Source organism: Symphodus melops, assembly GCF_947650265.1.
Source record: "Symphodus melops genome assembly, chromosome: 19".
Lineage (NCBI taxonomy): Eukaryota > Metazoa > Chordata > Actinopteri > Labriformes > Labridae > Symphodus > Symphodus melops.
The window spans coordinates 2,668,777-2,682,716 of NC_136709.1; the positions used below are offsets into that span (position 1 = coordinate 2,668,777).

At 43.1% G+C, this 13,940-nt stretch overlaps 2 protein-coding genes across 4 annotated transcripts in view; one reads left to right on the forward strand and one right to left on the reverse strand.

The window, feature by feature from the left end:
• The window catches only part of trappc12 (trafficking protein particle complex subunit 12), a 31,834-nt gene extending 19,562 nt beyond the window's left edge, over positions 1 to 12,272 (reverse strand). For 2 of the 3 annotated variants that reach the window (XM_079369975.1, XM_079369974.1), the window contains exons 1-3: positions 12,105 to 12,171; positions 9,887 to 11,230; positions 8,859 to 8,975 (exon numbers count right to left, since the gene is read on the reverse strand). In XM_079369975.1, the coding sequence (XP_079226101.1) occupies positions 8,859 to 8,975; positions 9,887 to 11,230; positions 12,105 to 12,119 (1,476 nt within the window). In that variant the 5' untranslated portion in view covers positions 12,120 to 12,171. The other variant, XM_079369976.1, reaches the window with a different exon arrangement.
• A 95-nt stretch (positions 12,273 to 12,367) lies between these two features.
• The window catches only part of eipr1 (EARP complex and GARP complex interacting protein 1), a 49,515-nt gene continuing 47,942 nt past the window's right edge, over positions 12,368 to 13,940 (forward strand). The window contains exons 1-2 of the mRNA XM_079369986.1: positions 12,368 to 12,568; positions 12,716 to 12,799. Coding sequence (XP_079226112.1) covers positions 12,527 to 12,568; positions 12,716 to 12,799 — 126 coding nt within the window. The 5' untranslated portion in view covers positions 12,368 to 12,526. The remainder of the gene's footprint in view (positions 12,569 to 12,715; positions 12,800 to 13,940) is intronic.

The following is a 13,940-nucleotide window of genomic DNA, read 5'->3' on the forward strand; positions in this document are numbered from 1 at the left end:
TCAGTGCTTACAGAGTCATAATGCAGCCATCACAACCTCCCATACCAGCCCGTCAATTTTTAAACATCAATTAGAGCCCAAGATTAAAAACACAGCACCTCCTTTTGAAGCACATTCAGCTTGACTTCATTGTTTGTACTGATAGTTAACTTCAGTCGTCTTTTCTCACTTACACAGAAAACTGCATGCTATGAGACACATATCGCCTCCTCTCTCTCACACACACACACACACACACAAACATAATTAGTGTGGTTGTGATTAAAAGGGGTGAGTCTTCTAAAATGTGTTGAAGATCAAGAGTTCAGTGCGCCTTTCCTTTAGTGAGTTTTTAAAAAAAAAAAAAGCCTGCAGGACAAAGCTTGATGAACAAACGGACGCCCACGTCTTCTCTCACAAGACCTGGAGCCTCAAGGCGAGTCGGACGTTAAAAGGCTGCCTCACACCGTCTTTGGTTAACACAGGGAGCTCCCAAGCGGCTTCAATTAAGCCCCTGCATTTTGGATTGTGAGAGTGTGTGAGAAAAAAAAAACACATTTGTAATATGTTAAAAGTGAAAGCCAGTCATTACCGACAGCGGCTAAGTTTGCTTTGATGCCTGTGTAGTTGGTCTACAGACACTTGAACCAGGGGACAGAAGATTGCCCTGGAGCTGGAGGACGGCCTGCTTGGCTGCTGTACTGATGTGAACTTCACACAGCAGCCATTTTGTCTCCCGCAGGCAATCACTGGACTCTTCAAACAGCGACAATGATAGATGTTGGGACACACACTTGCATAATATATTATGTGAGGACACTCTGCGCGAGCTCATGGCTTGTGTGAGAACTCTACATAACAGTCCCTGAGATGTTTCATCACAGCTTGTGAGTTCTAAGTGACGCTCCTCTGGGCGATATCGACCGCTCATCGAGTAGTGGGCAACTGGAAAGCTTTTGATGGTTTTGTTGTCAACAATAACAGAAATGTCCCACTTCCTTTTACCTCTGAGAGCACCACTGAAGTTCAGCACACACAGGAAGTGTTTTCCTCTATTGTAAGACCACATAGTTGAGGCTGACTGGAGAGGGAGGTTACTGATTGGCCAATATTTCGCTCGGTTTGGGTGAACTGAAGCTTGAGGTGTTGGGACAACAAGGATTCGTTGTTTTTTTTTTTGAAGAAATCTGGAGGCCAATATCTTTCAAGTTGTTCAGTGAAAGTCACATCCTGAAAACGAGGACAGAGGAAGTCAAAAAGTCTCTCTGTCATGATGTGCAGTTTGAGGAAGGTTCAGAGGAAAACGTTATGATTCATGTGCACGATGAGCTGACTCAACGATTAAATGCATCACTCTCTTTAGTCGCCAACAGATTAACAAGACCGTTAAACTAACAATCAATAGTTTGAGTCACAAACTCCTGACCAGAACTCGAGCTCCAGTTAATGACTGCTGCCGCCAGCTTGGCCTCTCCCTGTATTTTGTCTTTGCTGGCTGTGTTCTCCTTGCTGCAGGTATGTGGGCGGAGTCAGGGAGGAATTTAATGCAGCACACCTGAGCAGGCTGTTCTCAGGAGAAAGCAGATCCTCTCACCCTACCTGCTGTCTTCTCAAGCCTGCAGACGGCTGTCAACACACACACACACACACACACACACACACACACACACACACACACACACACACACACACACACACACACACACACACACACACACACACACACACACACACACACACACACACACACACACACACACACACACACACACACACACACACACACACACACACACACACACACACACACACACTAGGCTAACAAGCTAGTATTAAGAAAAGGAATAAAGGCAACACTGAAAACAAAAACAGTCGTAGCTGTATTAAACTACGTGTGTGTTCGCGGTCAAACAGGCTAACCTGTATCTGTACTTTCACTGTTGCTCTGAGCATATGGCTCCAGCCAAGACAAACAGAGCAAGGTGAAAACAACTACCACTAAGGTTTAAACATGCCCTTCAGCGCTACAAAAGCTGACGGTGCATTAACCAGACCGCGGCTTGCAAGAGTAACTGGTGGAGGAAATGACAGCTATGTAAAAAGGTTACGATAATGACAAGTAAAGGTTACAGCAATGATATCAAAGTGCGATGCAGCAGCTGGGTCATTGCAGTGATTATCGGTGTGTGTGTGTGTGTGTGTGTGACCCAGCAAAGGTGGGTCTCACTTTTTCTCACACACAAACACACACACACACACACAGACACGCAGGCATTTTGCTGGCCCTGGGCCCAGACGGCATCACACTGTGGGAGGAAAGAGAGGTTAGAGTCTCTGGTGGAAAGTACAGAGGGAGGGGAGAATAGACAGAGATGAAGGAGAAGGAGGAAGAGGGAGGAGGAGGAGGAGCAGAGGGGGGTGATGGCTAATGAGAGAGACAGATGAGGCCGGCCCTGGGTGGTGCTGAGCCACAGACAAACCCACTGCTGACCACACAGCAGAGGTCACCCAGAAGACAAAGGCAGGAGGAGAGGGCGGGCCAGGACACTCAGCAAACTCTGTAACCAACACTTCCTGATCGCTCCTCAACATAGCAAAAGAAAACCAACTGATGATGTAGTTTAGTGTTCAGGATAAAACTGAGCTTCAAAGTAAGGCTGCCAAAATTGTTCAAAATATGGTTGATACTATTCAGCACTTTTGAGCCCACTGTTGTAACACTTTGTTATTTTACGAGGAGATATTTATTTATTTTTTAAATTGTATTTATTATTTTATATAAGCTGTCTTAACAGCATACATAAATTGGCAACATTTGTCTGCATGTTTCTGGTCATAACAAAACGAGAAATTGCTAAATATTACGTTTCCAGGAATTGTAGTTTGGTTGCCACGGTATCGAAAAAACGTATTGATACACTTTGATTTTAATAAGGATCATATTGAAGTTTAAAATGATGGTATAGTGACAACCATCACATGGATCATATAGTAACCTCTAAACAGAAGAGTCTTGTCAGCCATGTCCGGATTTTCCCTTTGCTCTGCAATCAGACAAAAAAATTGTCAGCGTCTATAAGCCTTAAAACCTTCATCAAAGCAGTAAGGCCCAATGTCTAACTCCCATTTTTTTTTCCGGAGCTTTTTTTGATTTCATTTGTTTCCAATGAGGAGAGAGCGTTTGCAGGAGCAGGCCGCTCCGAGCACTCAAGTTAAAAACTTTCAGCTGTTGTTGACGTCACCAGTTGCTCTCCTCCAAAGATAAGATAACCTTCTCCTTCTGATCAGATCTCAACTGTAAAACATACAGTAAAAACACAAACAAAAACGTTTCATGCAAGAGCTCTTGAGCGGACAGCCAACGCTTTTTCCCCAACGGAAAAAAACACAAGGTGGGCACAGGGCCGGAGACGTGGTAACAACATGTTAGCGTAACAAGGATCACAGCTGAAGTGGGTCGACTGCTCATGGGTCATTTTAAACACATTAAACGTGAGATATTTTTCACTTTTCTGTCATTTAAAAGCCAGCCCTCCCCTCTCTTTGTCTCCTATTACAAAACATGTTGAAGTAATCAAAAATATCGCAGATATTGGAACAAAAATGAAGATGGGACTGATGAATGGTAAGTCATTAGTCGAGAAAATGTTGTCTGGTTCGAACACTTAAAATTCTAATGAGGGGATTTTATCTGCACTGCTTTTATCTTCATCAGTGTTAATTCAAACGGGGTTATGATTGTTGGTTGGGCGATAAAAAGCTTCTTTGAGAGGCCGTCTTTGGCTGTGATGAATGATTGTCTTCTGATTTGGACATCTTACAGCTCAAACGTTTTATTTAGAGCTATAATTTAGAGTAGATTGTAAAAACACAAACAAAAGCTCCTCAGTTTTGAACCCATGATGATGTATAATGAGTCCTGTTGTTTTTTTTAAATGCTAATAAAGAAATTATCATGCACAGGTCCAAACAACATGAACTCTAGGATTAGGATTATTCTACAGATTCATCATCATCATGTGAAGTCTAACGCAGCAAGAGGCATTACCAGAAACAATATGTAACGACAACGCTGAACAGTGAGGTCCACACGATGGGAGAGACAAAGAGAGGAAGTGCAAAGTTTTAATTTCCATGTTGCGTGTGTTGAACTCAGTGCACATGTATGTACTGAGCGAGTGTGCAGTGTCAGTTGGTGCAGTCACACTCTGGGTCTGCAGCATGACTCATTCTGCCAGCTCATAGCAAAGCTTTAACACACACACACACACACACACACACACACACACACACACACACACACACACACACACACACACACACACACACACACACACACACACACACACACACACACACACACACACACACACACACACACACACACACACACACACACACACACACACACACACACTCCATCCATGCAGGATCATCATGTCTGACATCAAATAGAGAGTAGCATAAAATGTGTTTAAAGCGTGTAAACTAACACACGCACCGTGCTTGAAACTGAATACTATCTCACCGAGGACAGATGTCTCCAGGGACGAAAATGTAAGCCAACAGGGATGTGAAAAAACCTGCAGTTCCTTTAAAGGCCACTTGAGGCTGACAGAAAAAGTTAGTCAATAAATGGCGCAAAAGGTGATGCTATTTAGCATCACCTTTTAGAAGGGAACATTTTTTTTGTTGTTGACACTCTCACAGGTCGCCATCGAGCTTTGGCAATACACTCTAAAACTCTGAAAACAAGCTCCACCTTCCACTTCAGCTAACGACCATCATGCTGATATCCATGAGAGTTATGTTTTATAAACTGTATTTATGTCTTTCTGCCATTTTTATGATGAGTATGGCCTGTATGGACCTCTGTTGCAAATCAAATTGGCCCTTTGGGACTATAAAGAATTTCCAGTCCAATAAAAAGAGGAACTCCTACATGGCTACGATGCCAAACTTAAGGCTTCAAATTGGACTTTACCAGGGCTCCATTCACTTCTTACACAATCAAAGTTTTTCTCACAATCGTGTATGAAGTAAAGGATCCACTGTCACAGACCAAACATCCAGCTGCACGAGGTTACACTTACACTTACACTCTTCCCTGTGTGTGCACACTCTGCTTGTTCACGTCTTACCACACTGGTCATTTTTCAAACCTCCCACCAAGCTCAGCCGGCTACAACAACTTCTGCAGCTTTGATCAATGACTTTGTTTTATGTTAAAAGTTTGGAAATGTTTAATTCATTAGTGAGTTTATCATTTGAATGCATGTGAATGGTCGTAAATGAAGAAGGCAGATGGTGTCTAGTCTATTCATCAGTGGGAGTGACTCTATGAATGATTATTATGTCAGCGAACCAATCAAGACCAATCCGAGCTCCCTGTTCGGGAACAGGACTCCACACTGATGCAGGGAGCAGAGATGGTGTCCTTCAGCTGGAGGCCTTGGGTTCAAGTCTCAGTGTCAGCAATCATGAGCTTAATTGAAGTGTTTTTGAACGGGACACTAAATCTAAAGCAGCTGCTCTGTCACCGACTCCGACCTTTAGAGTGAAAAGAGAACTTCCTTTCAAGCACCACAAGTATCAAATTCAACTGTTTTAAACGAGCCATGAGTGATGTGTCTGTGCACAGCGACTGACCACATCACGTTCTGACTGGTGAGAAGCGATGTGGAATTTAACATCGCAGCTACTCATTCATCCGCGTGAGATCTGAGCCTCTTCTGGAAGTATGAAAGACAAAACAGGGGGCAGATCTGATGTGGGTGTAAACATGCAGAAAAGATTCATTTTGTCCCGTTTATCTACATGACATAACTTTAATTCATAGGTTTTGTTTGTCAGGTACTTTTGCAGACTTTGATAAAAGTCAGTGGGGTTGAACTCTTCGAATGAAAAACTTCAATCAGCAGTCAAGGAGATCCCAAACTGACTCCAACCGTGGTGATGCATCGGGCTGTAAACTCCGTAAGCGGAGTCTTTAAATGAGCTTTGAGTAATCGTCATTCACACTGTGTTTAAGAGGAGCTGAATTATCCATCATACCCAATTATTCAGGTTGAACAAAAACACAGTATCCATGCTGAAATATGCTGTTTTTGTAACCCTCCTTTCTACAGGCTCTTAGAGGGGGCCGAGAGCTGAGCTGCTGTCTCATTTGGTAAATGGTAAATAGACTTAAGCTTGTATAGCAATTCTTTTTAGTCTTCTGACAACTCAAAGCTCTTTCACACTGCAGGTCACACACATTCACATACTGATGGTAGAGGTCACTATGACCTTCAGAATGAAGTAATCCCATTCATACACATTTATACGCCGCTGATGAAGCAGCATTTTGGGGTTAAGTGCCTTGCCCGAAGACACATTGGACATGTTGCTGCAGGAGCTGGGGATTAAACCCCCGACCTTCCAGTTAAGAGATACCTCTGCTAACTGAGCCACAGACGGCTCATTTCAAGTTGCTCAGGTTGTTTTGAGGTTTTCTTTCTGGGGAAAGAGCCGTGAGTAAAGATATTCTCCTGCCCTAAAAAAAAAAAGAATTCCCAAAACTGAAAACAGTAAAAGTTTAAACAAAAGTTTATTTTTTTTAAAAGCTGCAGCTAATGTTATCTGCACTAGCTTCTCTTTGTCTGTTATCTTAAGTTTAATATATCAAAATATTAAAGTCCTTCATCCCATAGAGTGATAAGGGAAGTCGGTGTGGCTTGAAACCTTAAACAAACAAACGAGCGTCTTGCTAAATTACCTCTGAAAGTAAAAAAACGTTATCTACTAACGCAGAAGAAACTGATGCCCATGTTACTTTATAACATATCAATATGATAATCAGGCCTCCACATTCATGAGTGTGTGTGTGTGTAGAAGTGTTTACTGCTTGGAGCCAGGTGTAGCCTCCTCTGCTTCCATACCTCTGACACGCATTTCTCCCTGTTTTTTTGCTTGTCATTTCTTGACATCTCTCCTGTAGGCCTGCGTTACCTCTCCAGCTCCGTCTTTTCTTTTGCCTCTTGCTCCAGGGAGCCACCCACACCAATTGGCAGACGGCGTATGATCCTCTTACACACACACACACACACTCACCTACACCATATACTGTAGTGCAGTTGACTGCAAGCTGAGAGTACCACCTTGTTTGTGTGTTTGTGTTTGTGTGTGTGCGTATACAGCAAGTCCAGAAGGCCCTTGAAATATGCACAGCAGTCCCATGCATAATACATGTGCACAGCAGGAGAAAAGAACTTGTGAGCCAAGTGGATCTCCACCTCTCCATCCCTCCACTTTACTCCACCCTCCTCTCCTCTTTCCCCTCTCTGCATCACGCTGTCTGCTTCTGCTGTGCATATGTTTTAAATACCAGCCGTCTCCGAGGGTCAGCTGTGGGTCAGATAACATGGTGGAAGGGAGCGCACGAGGGCCGGAGAGTCGCAAAGAACGACAGATTTACGTGCTCCGCAGAAGACCGGCAGAGGGATGTAATATGAAAAGAAAGGAGACGGATGATTCACCGTTATCAGTCAGCTGAGTCCTGAACAGCCAGCACTTTCAGTAGAATCACTGACCGTACTGGCTGACTGTCAGAAGGTCAGACGTGCTGCAGTAACCACGGGATGTTAGGCCGCCGTAACCTAACTGTGGTGTTGTCATTAACCTTCAGAAAGAGAGGTAATGGTCCCAAAAAAAAAAGCACACAACCAAAAGTCACTGAAGCTGCTGTGAGCTGTTCCACTCCCGACTGTTGAGCAGCACGCCACAAGACGTGACAATATGAAACAACTCGTAATGTATATTTGCTTTTCTTCTGTGCTTGGACAGTTTCTCATTCAACCCGTGAAAAGATCTAACGATCTATAAAGAGGGAGGCCCTGATCATTTTTAACAGTATCTCATAATACTTTGCAGAATTCTCATTTCTCCAGACGTTATTGACAAAACCCATTCTGACATGCAGCCCAACATGCTGCCCGTCTGCAGGGTACATCATAAGGCGTTACCTTCAAAATGTGTGCATGAGTAAAGGACGTGCAAAGACATTATATAAACACATCATGATGCATTATCTCGTCTTTGATTCAAATCTGTGTGGACCACTTCTACTCAAACTGAGGGGTGGCATAATATGAAGGGGGGGGGGGCGGATGGCCTGGGCAGGGCTGTAACCCAAAAGGTGACCTGCACCCTGTTGAAATGCCAAGCCAAAATCCTGCACTTTGATTGGTTATTTGCATTGTCAGAGGCGGGATTTATATTCAAATCCATTGTTTTTGCTGCATTTTAACAGGCGGCTGTGTATTTCTGTGTCACATTTCTTATTGTTAGAAATCTAAATTGTAATTCAGACACAGAGGGTATAAAACGGGTTAAGAAAGCTACTGATTTCATCATGCAAAGGCTGAATGAATAAGCAAAATATGGCACAGTAATTACATCATGCTAGAAATGCTGACGAGACTACACAGTAAAGATGCTAATTTATTGAATTCTTTCTTTTAGACTGCTTAAGCACAGTTTGTGACGCCGAGAGCCTCAAGCAGATACGTGTTTATTACGCGTGCGCTCCGCTCTGTTAGGGCTCCGTGCATCCTCGTCCTTCACTGGTGACTCGCTGTAAGTTGATGAGCTGTGCTCCTGCACACGGCAAAAATACAAGCACTGCGTATGTGCTGCGGAGGGCTTCGGACTGCCGGTGATGGGGCGCAGCGCAGTGGAAGCACACTCGCTGAATAAAGTGATAAACCGTCTGCTCTGCTGGCGTAACGGAGCGGAGACGGAACAAACACGCATATGGTGGAATTTGGCGGTTAAAAAAGGGAGTTAAAGCATTTCTTTTTTTTTTTTTTTTTTTACACACAGTAAAGTGAATGACTTACGATGAGCTGTTTGAGGCCATTGAAGGACTGCTCCACAGAGTTGGCAGTGAGGACCTGTCGCTTCATCGCTGCCTGTTCTCCCAGGAAACGAAGCATGAGGTCTTTTACAGCATCGCCCTAAAACCAAACACACACACAGAACTTAAAAAGAACATAACCGATCGAACATCTTTCATGTTAGGATTAACATTTCAAATCTCAGCTCTAAATGCATGATGCCAAAACATTGCATCAGGACTTATTAGTGGTTGCTGCGCTGCATTACATTAAGAGATCGGGTGACTGTTAAACTCCAGATCAAGCTATTAACTCATTAAGACAAAATTACAATCAATGAAACAACATCAAACTAAAAAAAGGAGAAAAACAAAAACCACACAGCAGAAAATGTCACCCTAATCCAGCTTTAAAGTTGTTCTAATTTTTTTTTTGGGAGAAAACTGTAGTGTGCAAAAACTCCAGAAGACAGAAAAGAAAGAAAGCTGTGATTTATTCATTTATTCACGCAGGCATTTTTTTGAGGGGATAATGAACACAAACTGAGCTGTGAGGTGGATTCAAGCCAGAAGATTCTATCCAATAAATAAGTGACTTATGATCTTTAAAGGATTTTAAAACAGATAAATGTTGCTGTCGAAAGAACTCAGAGGATCTTTATTTGAAAGAAACATGAAATCGAAGCCCAGGAGCAAGGGCACATGTGTTTGTGCTGCAGCTATAAATAGAAAACACGTTTTGATTCCAGATGATTATTTGTGACATTTTCCTGCTTTACTTTGTTTGATATAAAGTTTAAATAAATACCTTCTGTACGGGTTGGTAAAGGCTAATTTCCAGAGTTAAAGAAGAATTTCTAAAACAACTCGTGGGCTGAGAAGGACAAACTGTCATTAACTTGGAGTTTAACACTGGTGGAGTTCCCTTTTAGCAGAGACTTATTTACAGCTCTTAATGGCGCGGTACTATCAGAATTGACTCCAAGGGCTTTCTGAAGATGTATGTTTTGTTCGTAGAAACTGAATGCTTACCTGCAGGTTGTCAAACTTGAGTCCTGGCATGGTGAGTCTGTTGGTCTCCACATAAGCCGGGTTGTACTGCTGCGTGGCCACAGAGATCAACACCTTCCTGGTCTCCTCAGACGGCAGCCAGGCATCATGCCGTCTGTCCACTTCACTCAGACTCAAGGCTTTCGCAAACGGGTCATCACTGCCCGAGAACACGGCCTGCAGCTGGTTAAAGGGCTGTGGCTGACTGGCCGGGGTCTGAGGTGGAGCTGGGACTGCTTGAGCTGAAGGAGGCTGGCTTTTAGTGGTTGCTTCAGTAGGGGCAGGGGAGAACACCGAGCTCGGGGTGGGAGCACCAGAATCCAGAAGTCCCCCGGGGGTGGAGATGGAGGAGGAGGTGGAAGAGAGCTGGCGCTCAGGGGTCGGGGCAGCGGGTGCTGGACTGGAGCCAGGAGGACCATCAGCATTTGGGTTAGAAACCGAGATAAAGGAGGAGGGGACAGTGAAGGAATCAAAGAAATCAGTAGCTGGATTGCACTGTCCATTGTCAGAGAAGAACTTACTGAGGCTGGGGCTGGGCTGACATACAAGGGGGGGTGTCAGCTTATTGGGGGTCACTGCCTCAGTGCTCGGCCCGCTACTTCCCATGCTGAAGCTGGGGGACTTGATGAGAGTGGGCTGGAAGCCGTCAGGCACCAGAGTCCTCGGCTGCGTTCCCTGGCTGAATATGGTGCACACAGGCACAGGGTCTTCTTTGGGGCTTGTCCCTTTAGCTTCTTGTAGTTCTGGTTCCATTTCCACAGCATCAGTCGGGCTCTGAGTGTCACTTTGTGGAGGAACACAAGCTGCAACTTGCACTTGTGTTTCTGTCTGCTCCTTCATGTCCTCGTCTGCTTTGTCGTCATCCCCTCCTTTATCGTGTTCCTCCACAGAAACTGTGATCTCAGTTGTATTGTGTCCAATTTCACTTAGTTCCTGTGTGCCACCTGAAGTCCCTTGTGCCTTATCCTCCTCCTCCTCCTCCTCCTCCTCAATTCCACCATCTAACAAGGAGTCAATGGGAGCTACATCGTCCTCCTCACTGTAATTAGGTGAGTCAGAAATCATGACGCTCTCCATCATCTGGTCGTTGAGCTTGTCCATCAGGCTCTCTGAAGGTGTCGCGCTGCTGTCCTCTTGGGGGGTGACAAACTCCCCACCGAGGTCTATGCTGTCTTCCTGGGGAAGGAGGGCATCTCTGAAGGGGGTCTGGCTGGCGGTTGGTGCCAGAGCGTTAAGGTCCGGGGCTTCCTTGGTCACATCTTCTGCAATGATGTCCAAGGTGACAGGCCGCTGAGCTGGAGCCTCATCACTCTCCATTGTTCTGCTCTTTACAATTAAACAGAGCAAAACATTAATCTTTTCATTTTAGACCAACAGTGAGTGAGCAATATTCATGACACTGTGTTGTCATGTTCACATCGGTAAAAAATGAATCAATATGGTGAGCATCAGATGCTATCGAGCAACATTTAAAAATCAAGGACGTACCACCGTCTTTTTAATTGTCGGTGTGGAAGCATTTTGTCTTTCCCAATACCGAAAATGAAAAGAAGTGAGAAGATAACAGACGAGACAAATAAATCCCCTCAAGGGCCGCACTTTGGACACCCCTGGTCTACAGTCTCATTTTGTAAAATAAATAATATAATGTAAGAATCGTATCGTGAATAGTATTGTTAGATGAGTGAATCTTACATCTCCACTGTGCATCATTCAAATGTCATGCTCTACTTTTAACACTAAATCATTAGCGTTTAGAGATAAATAGGGCGCAGACTCTCCTGTCATAACTCCTTTTTGAAATCACTAATCGTGCAATCTGCTGGTTTTATTATTGGTACTCGCATGCTAACGCTACATTAGCCGGTGTTATGGTTAAATTTGTGACCCCTGTTAACCGGAAACCTTTCAGCCGGATGAGTTTGTGGTTTAGTCGATGTTACAGCAGATGTTGAAGCACGAATACTCTTTGAGAGGCTTTTTATTCAAATGTCAAAATAGGCCCACTATATGTGTGTCTTTAATGAAACACTAACCAGAGATTACTGTCGGGGAGGTCACCAGTTAACACGGTCACTCTTTAAACCGTAACACCGGATGGACAGCGTTAGCTAACATTGGTGTAACAACAGTCCGTTCCAAATGTTATAGTAATGATTCAATTATAGTTGTTAACGCTTTACAGAAAGAAGATACACACCAACGCGCTGTTCATAAACCTTTTAAATGACAAAAGAAGGCGCAAGCATGATTTGATAATGTTTAATTTCCTCACCTTACTGCAGAATGACAGTCAAAACTCTAGTACGCATGCGCGGTTCTGAGCCGCAGCTACGGTGTCCCAGAGCAGACAATGTTTATCCGGACGTGGATTTTGATATTCCTGACTTCTTCTACGTTCATTTACAAACACTACATAACGCTGCCCTATGTCTGTTACGCACTTTTACTTGCTCCTTTTTCCCCAGCCCAATTTCTGAATCGCGGAAGTTTGGAGTCTGTGTTGTTGTATTCTTTTTGTACAGAAACGCAGCACAGTGTCAATCTTAAAGTGTTTTTAAAACACTTAAAGGCGACACTTAAAAAAAAGAAAAATTAGAGGCGAGAAATTCCGGCTGTAATATGGAGGACGACGCTCCTGTCATTTATGGGCTCGAATTTCAGGTACAAGCTGCTGCCGATCTGTCACACCATTCATTACTGTTTACATGTGGGCTAGTGAAAGCTTTCTTGCCATGTCAATCATAATGTCTGCAATCTATGATATTGTTTTTTGAAAGGAATAAATATGGTCATGTTTGTGCTTTGCAGGCTCGAGCACTTACAGCCCAGTCAGCTGAAACTGATGCCATTCGTTTCCTCGTCGGTACTCAGTCACTGAAATTTGACAACCAGGTAACAAATAAAATCTTCTCACTGACATCTAACAACATTCAAAGGTGGATAAAGAAGTATTTTTAATAATAGGAATCTGTAAGTGTTGTGCTTTATTTATTGCACAAGTCTTAAAGATGTGTGATTCTGGAATCATCGTTGCAGAACTTGTAGGTTACAAACACATGAAGGTATAGCACTGTGAAATAATGCCAGAAAATAAAGTATGCAGACGCTCATTGCTGATATTGTGAGACAAAAACAAGACAAACTGAAATTGTAAGGTCTGTTTTTTAAAAGACAAACTGAAATTGAGGAATAATAAATGAAAGATATCGAAGAGCATCATTAACCTTTATAATCAGAATCGGGTTTTTTTATATCGCTGAGCACATTTAAACATTCAAGGAATATGTGTTCATGTATTTGTGCAAAAAAACAGTTAATAAGGAAATAAAGCTCAATATCAAGAACTTAATAAAGCATAAGAAGTAGTTAGTGTGCAAAATTATCCAGTGTACAACATCTGATCAAATGTATTTATGAATCAAGTTGAGTACATAAAACTGTTTTGCAAACAGGTGGTTTCCCATTATTCTCCATTCCCGTTAAGAGAAAGGACTTCCTGTAGCGTGTTGATCAACCTGTGACTTAAAGTGCTCTGTTGAACCAAGTTTACTCTTTCTTGTTGTGTGTTCTTTTACACTCTAAGTATGTTTCCTGGCCAGATATATAATATTATATATTTTTGGACTAGTTTAATAACTTGTTTCTGTGTTACCCGTTAGGAGGGTTTAATTGGCCTCTCCAGCACATTTCTTTCAAACGACATCTCTTTTTTGTCTTAGCTAATCATACTATTTTTTATTTTATCTATTTTGTGTTGGTTTTAAGTGCATGAAATAAATGATAATAAAATAAAAGTCCAGGGTGTGGAGTGGGTGTGCAGGATTTCTCAGAACGGCCTTCAGTTCTGAAAACATTGTTGCCTCTGTGACCTGCTGAAGGTTTTCCATTATAGTCCCAATAATGGAGCTGGCCTTCCTAATGAGCTTGCTGGTTCTGTTTTTCTCTGTTGTACAGAATTACAAGCTTTTTAAAAGTGGAATTTATGGTCAAGCTGTTTGTGTTAGACTGCATGTGGTCATAATGTTCTGGCTGA